The 16649-nt window shown below is 37.9% G+C and overlaps 1 protein-coding gene across 1 annotated transcript in view; it reads right to left on the bottom strand.

The window, feature by feature from the left end:
* LOC122815075 overlaps positions 1-16649 on the bottom strand; it is a 3014144-nt gene that overhangs the window by 455125 nt on the left and 2542370 nt on the right. The window contains exon 104 of the mRNA XM_044087319.1: positions 11094-11142. Coding sequence (XP_043943254.1) covers positions 11094-11142 — 49 coding nt within the window. The remainder of the gene's footprint in view (positions 1-11093; positions 11143-16649) is intronic.

The raw sequence follows: 16649 nt of genomic DNA, 5'->3' as shown, positions 1-16649 counted from the left end.
AATGCTTCATGCTTATCAAATGATATATAAAAACCAGTGTATACCAAAATTATATATTCCTCATTCTGAAAGAGGTATGGGCCTGCTTGAAGCTGATTACTTGTATAGGTCCATAATCGTAGGACTGCATACATATCTGCTGACCTCACCAGATCCAAACATAGTAAAAGTTTTAAAACTTGAAGAGAACAAGTCTAAGAAGGCTTCCCTGCTTAGTTTAGCAGAAGCATATTGATGTCAAGCAGGAATAGAAACCATATCAGAAGTAGATACAAATCAACCTGCAACTTAATGTGCCAAAAAACAAAAGAAAGAATATAAAGAGAAGGATCAGATGAGAAGGCAAGAAATGTGGAAAAGGCATAAATATAGCTGCAAGTACAGAAAACTCCTGGAACAATCTCATGTCAATCAGGATCTGATGCAGGAATAGTTAAGGAGAGGTGAATTTAAACCAGCAGATGGAACGTTAATATTAGCAACCAGACTAGTGGACTATGTGCATGTTGGTTTATGAAGTCCTTTGAACATGTGGGAGAAACAGACAAATGCATTTTTGTAAAACAGAAGCGAGACAGTTGCACATCTTGTTGCTAGATGTGATACTCTAATGCCAGAAGGTCTGTATACCGAAAGGCATAATAATGTGGCAAGATTGTTGCATTGCAGACTGTGCAAACATTATAATATTGAAGTAGCTGAGACGCATTGGAAACATGAGTAACAAAGCGTCATAGATAATGATGAAGTTTATATTACATGGTATTACCCATTACCAACAGTTCAAAAAATAGATCCAAGAAAACCAGATACTGCAGTTCATGAAAAGAAGACAAAAGTAGCATTCTTCACTGAAATTGCTACACCCACTGATAGCAGTGCCTTATGTAAAGAGACACAGAAAGTCAAAAAATAACAGGATTTGCAGACAGAAACAAGGGCAGTGTGAAAGGACATTAGACAGTTCCAGTATCACTAGGAGCAATGGGTCTTAAAAAAAGAATTTATAGTCTTATTTAGATATGATACTGATACATGTAACTCCATATGAATTGCAGGAGTCCATTCTGTGCACACTACAGGTGCTGCAAACAACACTTTTAGCTAACATCAAAGATTGAAACAGTACTAATTTCACAAACTTTAATCATACTTTGACTTAGGAATGGGGCCCATTCCCATCATTGCATTCAAAACCCAAACTACTTGGAGAAATTAAAGTGAAAAACCATAACATTAGAAAAATTATTTTTATTTAAGAATGCTATTATTTTTACTGCTGCATTAGGATGGCTGTTAAGTGGCAAAATTAGTTTTCAAGTTATTTATGTGGACCTGAGTAAGGTCTAAGGCGGAGTAAATGTCTTTTTTTAAAAGTTGAGACTTTGAGCTTTATTGATAGACATTATGCAATATATAAATTCAAGAATTTGAATTTTTTACTTAGAAAACAGAAAATTAAATAGCTGAGGGATGCATGTTAAATTTTGGGTTTCACGTTAGTACATCAAGAGCAAAAACATTACTTACATTAAAATACTAACAGTGAAAAGCACCAAAATGAAATAACAAAGTGAGTATTTTTGCAAGGGAGGAAACTCTTTGATTAGCATTACTTTCCTCAAGCCTGACCACTCTATGCAAAATCTAAGGTAACTCAATCTCAGATGTAAGAATATTTCCTTTCCAGAAAGGTTTGGTAACCTGAAAGTTACTGTGCCTAAAAACGCATGTGCCTCCTTCTTGCATTTTATTTACATTTTTGCCTTTTTTATGATAAATGGCTTTCATTTCTAAGGCATGGTGTTAGGTAAGCAGTGTAATTTTCTGCGGTGGTGGTTGTGTCTATGTATTTATTTAGACATTGAAGTACATGGGAATTGCATTCAGTGCCTAATTTAAATTTGTTATCATTTTATTTGGGTCTATATTACATTATCGAAGTTTCAAAACTTCAAATCTGATATGGTCGACACCATATAATCAAAGTCTTTGAAACATCGAAAATGTAATAAAACACAACAACCTACAAAAACAAATCATTTAAACACTCTAAGCAGGGGGGCAAGCGCCCCCACCCCCACTACTTAAATATACCAACTCCGAGATCGCACTACAGAGCAGAAAGGGACATTTTCCCTTTCCGCACTGGGCGGAGATCTCAGTTAAAAGATTTGAAGTTTCAAGACTTCAGTCATATGGTGTCGACCATATCAGATTCAAAGTTTGTTCTAATAAGAACAAATGTTATTTCTAGGGGCTAATTTAGGTTGGCAATGTTGTTTTTGAAGAAGGCTGTGTGTGTGGATTTTGTTTGTAGTTTGTAATGTATTTATTTATTTATTTTTTATTGTTGTGAATATTTGGAACGTAGATTGTGTCTCCTTTTTGTTTTTATTGTATTTTACTTTTTTCTTAAACTAGGTATATATTTGGGTTAGTGGGGTTGCTAAGGAGGAATGAACTTTGTTTATTTATGTGTTTTAAAGGGTTTATGGAGTGTTATTAAAACTTCTGAGGGTATAACTTGTGCATGAATTAACTATTTTAATTAGAATAGTGGTTTTTCATGGTGTCAATGATACTCTGCATGTGCACTGGATACATTTTGACATTCATTTTCAATGAGTATACAAATATGTCTGGGTAAAGATGAGTTTTAGTAAATATGATGACATGCCAAGGGTATACATAAGCTATAAGTTCTTCCTAACCCTGGGAAAAAGTCTGGGGTTTGCTGAAATAAATTTCACTGATTAGTGTTTGATGAATACGTATTTGATGAATACATATTTCGATTAAATGATATAGACCCTATATATACAGAAGTTTAAATCTAAAAATGCACTCACCCAAAGCACTCCTTAAAATGGAGAACATTGACATTTGTGTAACAGAGACCTGGTTCAAGGCAGCAAAAAGCACCCTTTCACTACCAGGCTATAACTCATTCCATACCTTTTGGTCCCAGAACTTAGACCGAAGCTCCAAAGGTGGTGGTGTTTCCATATTCATAAAGGATGTGCACACCTCCAGACTGGTAGCCCAACATAATGCATCAGAGATACTTCAGGTGCAGTTAACATTGGGTAAGACAGCAATTCAGGTCATAGTCTGTTATTGGTCCCCAACCATGTCCCAAGACTCACAATCCATGTTCCTAAGCACCCTGGAGAATATTAGGGTCCAGCCTAACACTCTCATACTGGATGACTTCAACTACCCGTCCATTAACTTGTAAAACTACTCATGTACCAATACACTTGCCCAATGTTTCCTGGAATTCATTAATTCCAATGCCCTTGACCAGTTCGTTCTTACCCCCAATAGAGGTAGCAACATCCTTGACCGGGTCATTACTAACATGGGTGACCATTGCTCTACACCAATAGTCAACTCCTCCCTGGTTAGATCCAACCACAAGCTAATCACCTTGGAAATCCGCATCCCTCCCACCCCCCAGAAAAGGTAACCACCACGAAAAACTTCTTCAGAGTTAACTTTGGGCTAAAAACAGAGGTAGTTAACTTCACAGCACCCATGCAAGTGGAGAATAGTTGCATGACCACCGAATCATACACCAATTCACTGTATGAACAGTACACAAATGCATGGATCTTGCCATACCCAATAGAACTAAGATGCTCTCCTCCAAAAAAGGAAGCCAATCTGGTGGTCCTCTGCCCTAAACAAACTCTACAACAGAAGGAGGAAACTGATGTGGAATAAGGTGAAGTCCTAAGACTGGAAAAATTCCCTTATTAGCCAAAACAAAAAGTTGAGATCCCTCATCAAATCCTCTAAAGCTAGCTATGAAAACAGAATTGCAGCAGATAATAAATACAACTTCAATGCCTTCTACAGTTATGTAAAGAATCTCCATGGCAATATTCAGATTTGCTCTGAGCTATTGCACAATGGTACCTCCTATACCGAGCCAACAAATATTGCCAATATACTGCCCAACATATTCAGTGCCAACTTTACCCCTCTCCCCTCCCCAAAGGACCATTCACAATACCAGTAGATTGCCAGGCACCCAGTATTACTGCTGCACAGGTTAAAACAGGGGTCTATATTAAAACGATGAAAGTTCAGAATTTAAAACGCTCACATGAGCGGAAATTCAGGAACTCGATTTGTTATTGTTTGATCGCAGTACAGTGAAGTTTGGAATATTTGCCCTTTCCTCACTGTAGTGCGATCTCAGAGTTGGAATATATATTTAGCGGGGGGTGTGGGGGTTATAGCCCCCCACAATAGCGATTTTGAGTTCCTGAATTTTTGCTCATGTGATCGTTCGAAATTCTGAACTTTCATCGTTTTAATATAGACCATAAAACAGCACTGTCCAAGGCCAAAAATACAGCTTCTATGGGACCTGACAATATCCCTGGCTGTGTTCTACATGAACTACAGAGTGAGCTGGCATCTCACCTGTGTGCCCTGTTCAATCACAGCCCCACCTCAGGCTTTGTCCCCTACTGAATGGTGCACTGTTATAGTCATCCCTCTCCACAAAGGAGGAGCGACTACAGATCCTGGGAACTATCATCCCATTAGCCTGACAAGTCTGATATGCAAAGCTATGGAATGCATCATCATGGATCTAATAAACAAGGATACAGGGATCCCCCACAGTTTGGTTTTGTGAAGGATAGGTCATACCTGCTCAACTTGATCAACTTCTTTGAGTCAATCACCAGAGCTGTGGATGAAGGCAAGGTGGTTCATACAGCCTATCTTGATCTGGCCAAGGCCTTTGATACCATTTCCCACTCAGGAATCATAGAAAAACTCACTAAACTAGGCATCAACCCCTATATCACTAGATGGGTTGCAAACTGGCTCACAGATGGAACCCACAGTGTGAAAGCAGCTGACTCTAGGTCAGACTGCCGACCAGTCATGTGTAGAGTTCCACAGGGATCGGTCCTGGGTCCTTTCCTGTTTGGTATCTACTTCTCTGAGGTCCAGGCCAACACAAAGGGACTCTGACTGACAAAGTTCACAGACGATTGCAAGTTGGAAGCCATTATTAACTCCCCAAGTGATGTTGACATACTACAGAAAGGCCTCACTGAGACCGATGACTGGTGTCAGAACCATGGCCTTAAACTCAGTGCCAAAAAATATGTCATCATCCCCTTTGGGAAAAACCCAGTTCCCATGAACTACCACATTGATGGTAGTCCACTGAATACAGAAGGCGTTATAAGAGATCTGGGAACACAGGTTGACAGCAACCTGCCTCTTTTGACTACCACATTGCCACTGTGGTCAGAAAGTCCTGGCTCATTGCATTACTAAGGGCTTTGCATCCAGGAAGAAAGAGGTCATTGTCTCCCTCTACTCGTCCCTCATTAGGCCAATCATTGAGTTTAATACCTCATTTGGCATGTAGCTCTCTAGACACCTGCAACAACTGGAGAGGCCTCAAAAGTACCTCACAAAGAGGATCCTAGGCCCTAAACGCTTGTCCTATATAGACACTCAAAAAACTCCAACTATTCTCTGTCTCCTATCGCCTACTTAGAGGCGATCTCTGCTTGACTTACAAAGAAATCCCAATCCCTCCACACCACATGCTCCAGAAACCTCAACCTCATTACCACAATCAGCAGAATGTGCTGGAGGGACAGGTTCATAACCCAGAGACAGCTCATACTACGGAATAGACTTCCCATACATGTCAAACAGAGCACCTCACTGGCCCTGTTCAACAGAGGGGATGGGAAATAGAAAATTCATCCCAGGGATCACTCCAGTGGCTCTACTCAACAGACACACTGGGAACTAAGGTCAGGTGGCATGATGCCAGGCTAATCCTATGGGTTAAGGTTGTAAAGGCTCCAAAGCCATTGGCCTAGTACACACCTATGAACCCATGATCATATATATATATATATATATATATATATATATATATATATATATATATAGAGAGAGAGAGAGAGAGGGAGAGAGGCACCCATAGATAGATAGTTATGGATGATTGGATAAGTATAAATTAGCCCCAGGAGTGAGCTGCTTTGTCCTTTTTAGAAAAAGATGAAGCATGAAGGTGTCTATTGGCAAGGTTGAATGGTTTTGTAATTCAATCAACCTGTATTTCTTTTGAGCCTATGAATGTTTTTGGGTGTGAAAGGGTATTTTAGTTTACGATTGCCTGCATTTTGTATGATCTGCTGTCTTTCTAAGTGCAAAAGTATAAATTGCAATAGCAATATCACCATTTAAAATGCAAAATTTTAAAAAAGTTTATGCACGTTTTCTGTATATTAGTAGTCACCTGAGAGATATACTTTCTGAAAGTGTCTGTATGATATCTATTTAATTTTCTCATGCAAAAATATTTCATGTCAAAACAAGAGAGCAAACTGCATAATAGCAAGAAAATTGCTGCCTTTGAATTACTTACCTAAAATGTTAAAGCATTACATGTAAGCAAGAAAATTTCCATTTAAAGTGTAGTCATGATAATGAAATGCAAAAAAAATACAACTTAGTGACTTGTTATTTAGAGCTGCTTTTTGTATACTATCACCAAGATGTTCTATGTCATAAAGATCTATAAAATATGAAGCAAGCTGTTAAATTTCCTACTTTAATTGATGAGCACCTTGATGTAATTAAAGGTGGCTATGATGTGCAGAGTTGTTGCCTCACAGCAAGAGGTTTCTGGTTCAATTCTTCGCTGGGGTGTCTTCTGTGCAGAGTCTGCATATCCTCCCTGCGGGCACATGGGTTTCCTTACACATTCCAAAGACATGCAGTAGGTGGATTGGACACTCTAAATTGGCCATAGGAGAGAGCGTGTGTGTGCGACTGAGTGGTACGAATGAACTACCATGCAGGGCTAATCACCTGGTGGTGTAAACCTTGGCTCAAGATTATTGTCACTGCTGAAGTGACAGCCCAATCCCATGTACAAAAAAGGGGTTGAGGATGGATGGATCAGTATAGTCTCACCAAGTTCAATTGATAAAAAATGGTTATTTAAAATTCACAGAAAAATGCTCAACACGGTACTTATTTGTTATGCAACACATGAATTAACTTAAAAATTGTAAGAATTACAAGGAAAAGGTTGCTTTTTCTGTTTGTAGATATGCTATGGAGTACTTTTATTGGCTTTCATATACTTTATTGAGCAGAAACTGGACAAGGTTCCATGTGTCCAAGTTCACCTCAGTAGTGTTACCTTCCCAACTACTGCTTTCCATACCAAGTCAGTGTCAGTTTGGTTTGTAAAATGCAAATCAGGCGATATTAGTATGGCCTAATGGTTAAGGTGTTTGCCTTATAAATGCAAGGTGCAGGGTTTGAGTCTCACAATGGATAATTAACTAGGTTTGTAAGGGCAGTTAGCCTAGTATGAACCTATTACTTTGTAATGTAATTTTTCATTTCTTTTCATATCAGCGTGACTATCGACTTTGTATATTTAAGTATGAAGGGTGTAGGGATCTTGCCTCTACATTGAAGGGTGAGGTGAAAAGGATTTGCCTCCTACAAAAAAAAAAAAGCACACACACACACACTTGCATTACAATTTTTCATTGGGTTGAGTCCCCAATGAGTTGAACTCAATGATATAAGGTCTCATGGAATTATACTTCGGGTATGTATATGGGAAGCATTTTAGTGATTTGCCACTTAAACCATCACTGGGCTGGAACATACATCTTCATTGTTATTTTTATGTGTTTCAGATCTTCCAGCTGTATGACTGAGGTGAGTCTGAATAAAAAAAAAAAAGTGTCATATTGGACTATCTCTCTACCCATTTAACAAGCACTGATCAATTACAGTTTGATGCATTTATTATATATTAAAACAGATGAGCATATCCATTCTGTTAGCCAGTATTATCTGTGTAGTATACCTTTAAAAGGTACTAATATGTGGAATGTGAGTTATGTGACCTAAAGGTTTTACAAATCACAAACCTAGGAGCATAGCTGTGTTTTTAGTGATGTTTTAAATAAAAATGTTTCTAGCAGAAACTGAGTATGGAAGACAGAAAATCCAACATGGTGGTAAAGCCACACTGGTAACAGAAGGGGAGGCTTTATTCAGCTTATTATTGGAACCAAAGGACTAATAGCACGATTAATCGTCTCTTTGTTTTTAACTGCGCAGTTGACACTCTCGTATTTCCTTTTCTTTATCTATCCTGGGAGATTATTTTTCCTGCTTGGTAAGCTCTGTTATATTATTTTCTTATACTGCCCACCTCAAAATATTCAGAAAATACAGGTAAAGCGGTTGGAAAACTGGAAGTTTAAGATCCAAAGATAAGAGTGGTACGTACTATCAGTGGCCTCTGTGGTAAACCAGAGTAAGTGAAGTGTACTCTGCCTCTTCATATCACAGCTGTGGAAGGCTTCAAGCTATTTAATATTTGTGCTGTAAAGAGAGAATAAACAGTATGGGAGTATTTAAAACTAAATTCTAATTGCATTGTTAGCCAAAGAAAAATGGTAGACATACATTTATTTATTTATTTATTCATTATTATATGTGAATGCTATAAAATGCAACTGTGAATTTGGCAGATCTGCATGGCATAAATGCAATTACATAACAGGCAGACTACTGAGTGAATTCAACTGAACGTCTGAATGGGCACCACAGTGGAGCAGCAGATTGCATGGTCTCTTCACAGCAATAGGTTCTCATTTCTTGGGTCGGGTACCATCTGTGTGGAGTCTGCATATTCTCCCTGTGTTTACGTGGGTTTTTTCTGGGTGTTCCAGTTTCCTCCCACATTCCAAACACATGCAGTAGATGAACCGGATACTCTAAACTGGCCATAGATGTGACTGTGTGTGCATGAGTGAGGTATGAAAGAACAAGCATGATGGGGCTAGTCACCTGGTGGTGTGAAAACTGGCTTTAGATGATGGTCACTGTTGAAGTGACACCTGACCCCATTTGCAAAAATAGTAAAAAGGGGATTTATGGATGGTTGGCTGGATGAAAATTTAACACCTGAAGAAGCCAGATACGTATGCAGTGTAGGTGAACTTCAGAAAGCATTGCTAAACTCAGTGATAGATTTCAAGTGGAAAAATTGACAAAGAAATTAAAATAAAGACAAAACAAAGCAAACATGGCTGTAAAAACATTAAAACTAAATGGGATTACATGTAAAAGGAAACTGTGTCTAGACATAAAAGAGTGATCCACACCCAATATATGCTTTGTAGCAGTTAGCATGATAAGAGATGATGTAAAGCAAAAAGCCACTAATGGTTGCCATTGGAGAGAACTGTTGATTGTGCAGACAAAATCATTTGCTGATAAGATTCACATAAATTATGGGAATTACAAGGCAGTTGATAGCGAGGACCATTTATGCCTTGCTAGTACTGACCCTCATATTTAACCTTCTCTTATGAGGGCCAATCAAACTAAGCCGTGAATTTGTGAATACCTATCCAATCATCCCATTCTCATTTGAAGGAAGATATTGTATTGTACTGCGTGATTTGCAGTGGGAGTGTTTTCCAGAGGTGGGGAAGGTACTGTGTAATGAACCTACCTCTCCACCTTGTTTTATTATCTACTGGTGAAGATTTAGGTCTCTTCTTCTGGTATTTACAGACCTATTTGACTTATGGAGATACATAATATTCAGGGCCATGGGGACCCTAATGATAAGCTAGTGAGCTCCTCTCAGCAGTGCATGAGGTACTGAATACAGAAACAGTACTTTCAGTCTTTTCTGATTGCTTAGAGTTTTTAAGTCGGTGATCTTTTTAGTTATGAAAACCTGAGGCCTTTCTAGTTGCTACATTCCAAAAATGGGCATTGCATTTAATAACTGGCTTAATTACAGTGCTGAATATAATGGGTCAGTGGCCACTCTGGATCTTGAAGATAAAACCATGGTGATCAGCTGTGCTAAGCAGAAGTTCTTCCTGACTGTCACTGTATATTGATGAAAGGAGAGGACATTACATCTAAGTACCAAGGTCTCTTAAAACGTTTTCATTTTAGAGCCATATTGTCAGTATTGTAAGCTGGTGGATGGTATAGTCTATCAAATGTGACAATATTAAACTTTTTAGCATTTAATTTAAGCCCATTGTTAGAACACCAGGTATTTACAAGTGTAAATTATTGTTGCAAGGCTTTCGTGTGAGTGGTTTACAGTCTCCCACAAACATTGATAGCAAGATGTCCTGGTTTATAGTCTGACGGTTGCAAAGTAAATGGTAAACAAAAGGCTCAAACATAGACCCTGTGGACACCACTGGTTGCTTCCAAACTCATTGATGAGGCACCTTCTACCCACACCATAGGGATTCTGTCCTTTATCCAATTTCCTATCCATCTTACCACATTGGGACCTATTTGTAATGTATTGAACTTACTAACTATGCTGGCAAGGGGTTTAGTGCCAAATCCCTTGGCCAGGTCAAGGCTTGTTGTGATCACATTATGACAACTGTCAACAGCTTGTGTTATTCTTTTAAAGAAGTTAACCAGATTCATTAGACAGGATCTACCCTTAACAAAGCCAAACTGCTCTGGGTCTAGCCTGATGAGATTTTTAATGTCATAGTTAATCATGTCAGTTATAATTTGTATATGAGTATAATTTGCTTTAAGATAAAAGCTTATATCATTCCCTTGAAAATAAAATAATATGCAATCCCTAGGCTTATTATAAACATTCTAAGATTTTTTACAATGTGTGAGCATTAGCAAAACTATATAAATATCAGAATGTTATATTATAGCAGATAAGACTGATACAGTCCTCAAAAACCATATAAAACAAAAGGGAAAGTGTGCAGAATACATGAATAGCCTAACAAGTGAAGTCAGCTACTATCAAAAAACAAAACATTAAGATCTTCATTGATAGCGCATGTAAAAAAGTCTGTGCCTTTCATCCACTTAAAACATCACCTCTGTTTTCCTTAATCATTATATTATTAAGTGATATTTTTATTACAAAATACAACATACTGCCTGGCCCTAGCTGTGCTGGAATCCAAATTGATTTAATCTGTAAAGCCAGAAGATACTGGAAGCATGTGGCAAGCAACAGATGGGGTTTCATTTCAATTACTTACCACATTTTTTACTCAGTTCATTCCTGACCACTTCTTTCACTTCTTCCACCTACACAGATAGGGAAAAAAAATATTGAATATTATTTTTGTATTGATGAATATGCTTAAATATTCCCAGGTACTTCAAATACACTCACTTATTTCCAAAAGTCTCTTAGCAAATTCTGAATATTTTGTTTCACCTGTATATGTTTGTTTTAGAACTTTTGACACTCTGTTAGATACCTGCTCTTACTATCTTACAAAAATGCAAAAATATAGGGTTTCATTTCTGATATGTAGCTGTCTGACAATTCATTTCCTAGCTTTAAACAGAATGTCTGCTATTATAATGCTGTGATATTTACAAATGAACAGTTGCAATTTTTGGGATGCGGATCTCATAACTTTAATAGCTGTGGTATAAACCACAATGGCCCACAAATAGTTTCCAGCATTCTTTTATTCCCTTTGCACAAAAGGATGAATTACTACTGATTACAATATTGGTATGTTTTCAGACATTGAATTAAAATAGCAATGCAAGGCTGTTTCTCCAGCACCATGTCGTGGTTGTATATTTATGTATCTAAACACAACACAAACACAATTATTTATTTATTTTTATTTTATTTTACATTTGTTGACCGGGCTGGTCTAGCTGGATACATGTCCATTTTCAGTAGAGGCCCGGGGAGAAAAGCTCCACAAATAAAGAGGTAGTTAAACATATCATTCAAGTATAGAGTTATAGTTATAACATTCAAAGAGGAATCAAACATATAAGTAGTACAATTATTTAAAAGAAGTACAATACCTATAATGAACAAGCATTAGAATTAAACCAGGAGATCTCACATGCTGATTTACATACAAAATCATACTTTTTTCAATTAATTCAGCAAACTCCAGGTGATGTTTCAGAGAAAAGGGAAAGCAAGTACCACAACATGTGACATCACTGTTGTCAACAAATAATACACAAAGACAGCAATATGTTACTCTGCAGTGACAAAAGAAGTTAAAAACTGAAACTCTTCAGGGTACCTTAAAATAAACCATGGTTGTCAGAATGTATCAAATAAAAGCTACAATGTATTTGTGATGTAGCAAGGCTGAAATTTAGTACACAGCTCTTAAAATATTTGTACCCAGCAATAATTGATGTTGCTTAAAAAGACATATACAAAGAAGCTTGGCATGCAATGTTTTCCACATTACATAAAAGCTCAGGAGGCGTTTTCTTGTATTTATTTATTTATCTGAGGGAAAAATATCATTATTTTGCAATGGTAATAAAATGCAGTTGAAACTCCAAAGCTAATCAGTGACTGTCTATGTCATATATTCATATCTAAAAAATAGTTCTATTCTTAGGTCAAGCAAATGTGAATGAGATATTGAAACAAAACAAAGTCACTATCACAACTGCTTGACATACTGAGAAGCTCCAACTAGCTTATAGAAATTACAGGTAACCATTTGAAATGCCATGACCCACAAGTCTCCAAACATGAAGCCTGAATGACTGAAAAAAACAGATTTACATATATCAAGTCCAAGATGGCCATTTCCAAGAATATTCTCTTTTCTCTGATGTATAGTGATTTTGAAGTTGGTATAGTGATCTTGGAGTTGGTGGTATAGGTTCTGAGGGTGTGGAAGGTATGCCCCCTTGCATCAAGGGTGCAGTTGGCTTCCCCTTGCAAAAAAATAAGTTTAAAGGAAAAAAGTGATGTCCGAGATTTGCTCTTCTCCTGGTATTTAGGTCTTTTTTTTCAGTGTAAAAATAATGAAAACATTCAAACCACCAAGCTAGAAGCAAGCACAATTTAATAAAAAAAAACAACTGATAAAAACAAATTAACAATGGATAAGCGCTTTCAGGATAGATTTTCTTCATCAGATAATGCATTAATTAAATCCATGAACATTTAAACAAAACATCGATGTTGACTTGTCATTGGTTCTTTTTTGTTTAAATCTTCATGGTTTTATTCAATGATCTCATGAACTGAGTTAGTTGGAGGATGACTGTAAAGGAGCGAGTTCCAGGTCTCAGAAAAAAAGAGTCTATATTACAAGACCGAAGACGCATTCTTTCAAATGCATCTTGGTCGAACATAAAAGGCTGAAAATGCAAAATATCGAAGTGGCTGTTAAGCAAATTCTTTCCCTGGGAAAGAATTTGCTTGGCCGCTTCGGTACTTTGCCATTTTTGGCACTGTAGTGCAGTCTCGGAGTTGGTATATTTAAGTAGGGGGGGGTGTGGGGGTTAAAGCCCCCCACTTAATGTAATGTTTGAAACTGTTTTTTATTTATTTATTTTGTTGGAACAGCGATTTTTTTCCCTTGGAAAAAAAAATCGCTGTTCTGACACTTTGACATTGTAAGCTTTCACTTACATAGGGTCAATTAATCACCATTTGCTTTTTTAAGTGTTCGGTGATCTAACATAGACCCCAGAAAAAGAGGGTTAAAGAGTGTTATATAATCACATTGTTATCACTATCAATGATCTAGCATGCTGCTCTGTGGTGCAGACCAAATGTACTATCACATGGGTCACAAACAGAAACTCCCACGCAAACATTTGCAGTTTGATTTTTAAGAGGTAATAAAGTGAAAATTCATCTATAGAGTGAACCATTAGAAAACTCACTCAGAGTTTCTAAAACTCTCAAGTATTCTTTTGAAGGCCTCAAAAAATTTGCAGCACTGCATCCAGATGCATGGTTAAACAAAAGATGTTCCTACTCATATGCAACTTATTTTTCTTTTTTTTGGGGGGGGGGTGAGTGAGAAGTTGATGGTCAAGAAGGGTTCTTGACAGGAATACAAGGATGAAATCTTATGCACTATCATCAAAGCTGTATTGTATTTTTGGTGAATTGTGAGAACAGTGTTTCTAACAAAATGGTTGCGGTATATGATGCAATCAACTCAACCCATAAATAATAAGAAAAGGAAGTTAATTTAGCCTGATGAAAAAAACTACTAAGGCAACTTACAGCATAATATGCAAGTAAATTAGGCTCTATATGTCTGAGCAGTTACCTGACTTTAAACAAATGATGCAGCTGTTTAAATGAACTCAGGAGATATTACCTTTACTGAACAACAGAGAATAAAACAATCTCAGACAGGTGACTGCTGTACTGTACAGAACAACAGAGGATAAAACAATCTCAGACAGGTGACTGCTGTACTGTACAGAACAACAGAGGATAAAACAATCTCAGACAGGTGACTGCTGTACTGTACAGAACAACAGAGAATAAAACAATCTCAGACAGGTGACTGCTGTACTGTACAGAACAACAGAGGATAAAACAATCTCAGACAGGTGACTGCTGTACTGTACAGAACAACAGAGAATAAAACAATCTCAGACAGGTGACTGCTGTACTGTACAGAACAACAGAGGATAAAACAATCTCAGACAGGTGACTGCTGTACTGTACAGAACAACAGAGGATAAAACAATCTCAGAGAGGTGACTGCTGTACTGTACAGAACAACAGAGGATAAAACAATCTCAGAGAGGTGACTGCTGTACTGTACAGAACAACAGAGGATAAAACAATCTCAGAGAGGTGACTGCTGTACTATACAAACCCTACATCTGTGCAAACATGCAGCTGATATTCAGCTGGTGATGGATTAGAATCATGTTGATCAGTCAAATGCACCTCATCTGAAAGTAAACTCACCCACAAAAAATCATGTTGAAATACTTTTTGGCCAACCTCAGAGATAAATGCCCTCATGCCATGATCTCCTACTCTGAGGTAGTAGTGTAGTAGAGAAAAGGGAGACAGGCCAGGCAGGAGGGATAGAAGATCCCATCTGGGGCAGTGAAGAGAAGTACACATGCTCAGGGATCACTACCAGGGTTTGATTGGAGACCAGTCAAATAACCATGAGGTGCTTCCTGTGAGTGGGCAGCTTGTATTGTTGACAGCAGCTTCTTGTAGATTTAAGGTACAGTTTACTGCTATTGCAAATTGCAAGCAATGACCTGGGAGTGCTACTGAGCATGTGCAGGTGGAATAGATGAAAAAAACACTCCCTAATACTATTGTGATGCTGCCCTATCACTGTCCCTCAACACGGGTCAGGAATCTTTTGATTTTTGGTTTATTCTATTGCATGTTCCCTGTGTTTTTTAACATCTTTATGGAGTGGATTACTGGTACTGCATGTACCTCTGCGTCTGAGTCTGTAAGCAGATTCAGGTTAAATAACTTATGGTGAGGTTTCACCAGGGCATCCACCCATCCATCTACAATCTCCATTTTTCCAATTTTGCACATGGGGTTTATCAACAGTGACTATCTAAAGCCAATGTTTACACTCCCAGTGGCCAACACTGCCATAGTTTTTCTCCATATCACAGACATGCACTCATGCTCACAGCTATGGACAATTTAGATTGTCCAATTCACCTACTGCATATGTCTTTGGAACATGCTACCAGGGCATATTTTGCACTATTTATCAAACAGCCCAATAGTTTATCTGGTCTCTTGGATGAACTTTTCTCATCTTGGGCAGCACTGTCAGTACATCTTCTTTGGTGATGGTATGGGGGGGGGGGGTTGGAGAGATAGAAGAATTATAGGGTTTTTGAAACTCATCTCAGGAGTAAATTTCGGAATAAACTTTTAGTATATTGCCAACATTCACTGGGCAGTCATCTCAGGAGTTAAATTTCAACTAAACTTCTTTGCTAATATATTGGCAATGTTCACCATATCTGAGTAAATATTGTTGTTTATTATGAGTTCAGTAGCTTGCCACGTGTTATTTATTATTTTTTTACCATAACTAAAGAAGGATTTGTAATTGTTTTTAGCTTCAAATACCTACCTGAGTTAATGGGATGCCTTACTAAATCTAACAGTCTGCACTGTTTAAGGAGAAACAATATACAGCAATATTGCCTACAGGTTGCTGTTCTGCATGTTGTACAGTAAGCTATTCTAAGTGTTGCACAATGAATACTGCACTATCCTCCACATATCCAGAGGCAGCTGGGGCATGACCCCTCATGTATGACAGTCTGTTACCCTCTCCTTTCTCAACTGTGTCCTGCACACTCCTGCATGCACTTGACAGAAGGTTGCTGCATGGTATAGCATGGTAGAGCTGTGCTTACCCCCCTCAGGTGTTTCTTGCCATCCTTCCTACACATTTCATTGTTGTGGCTTATCTGATTGTATCTCTCCCCTCAGGATGGGAGACAAGAATTGGCCAGTCATGTCCCCCCTTCTCTGGTCAGCTCTTGTAGTACCTGGACCACTATCAAACCTGGACTGTATAAAATATACTCAGGGCTTCATCCTTCTGTATAGGGGAATGGCCCTATTATAATTCAATATTTCCATTACAGCTTGAACTGCATTGTTTTGTGCCATAAGTAATTGTATTGTAGTATAACCTCAGCCCTTCCATGATTTGCAATGCAAAATCATTCGCAGCAACAACACATCGCACAAGCACTGAATAACAGTTAAGTCTGCTTTATGCTGGAGATGCATCAGTTGATGTCAGTGATAAAACAGCTGGACAGCA

The sequence above is a fragment of the Protopterus annectens genome, chromosome 11.part0 (genome assembly GCF_019279795.1).
Source record: "Protopterus annectens isolate FY-2018-M chromosome 11.part0, PAN1.0, whole genome shotgun sequence".
Classification (NCBI taxonomy): Eukaryota; Metazoa; Chordata; order Ceratodontiformes; family Protopteridae; genus Protopterus; species Protopterus annectens.
Note: the sequence above shows the minus strand (reverse complement) of the source record. Positions and strands in the feature narration are given on the sequence as shown.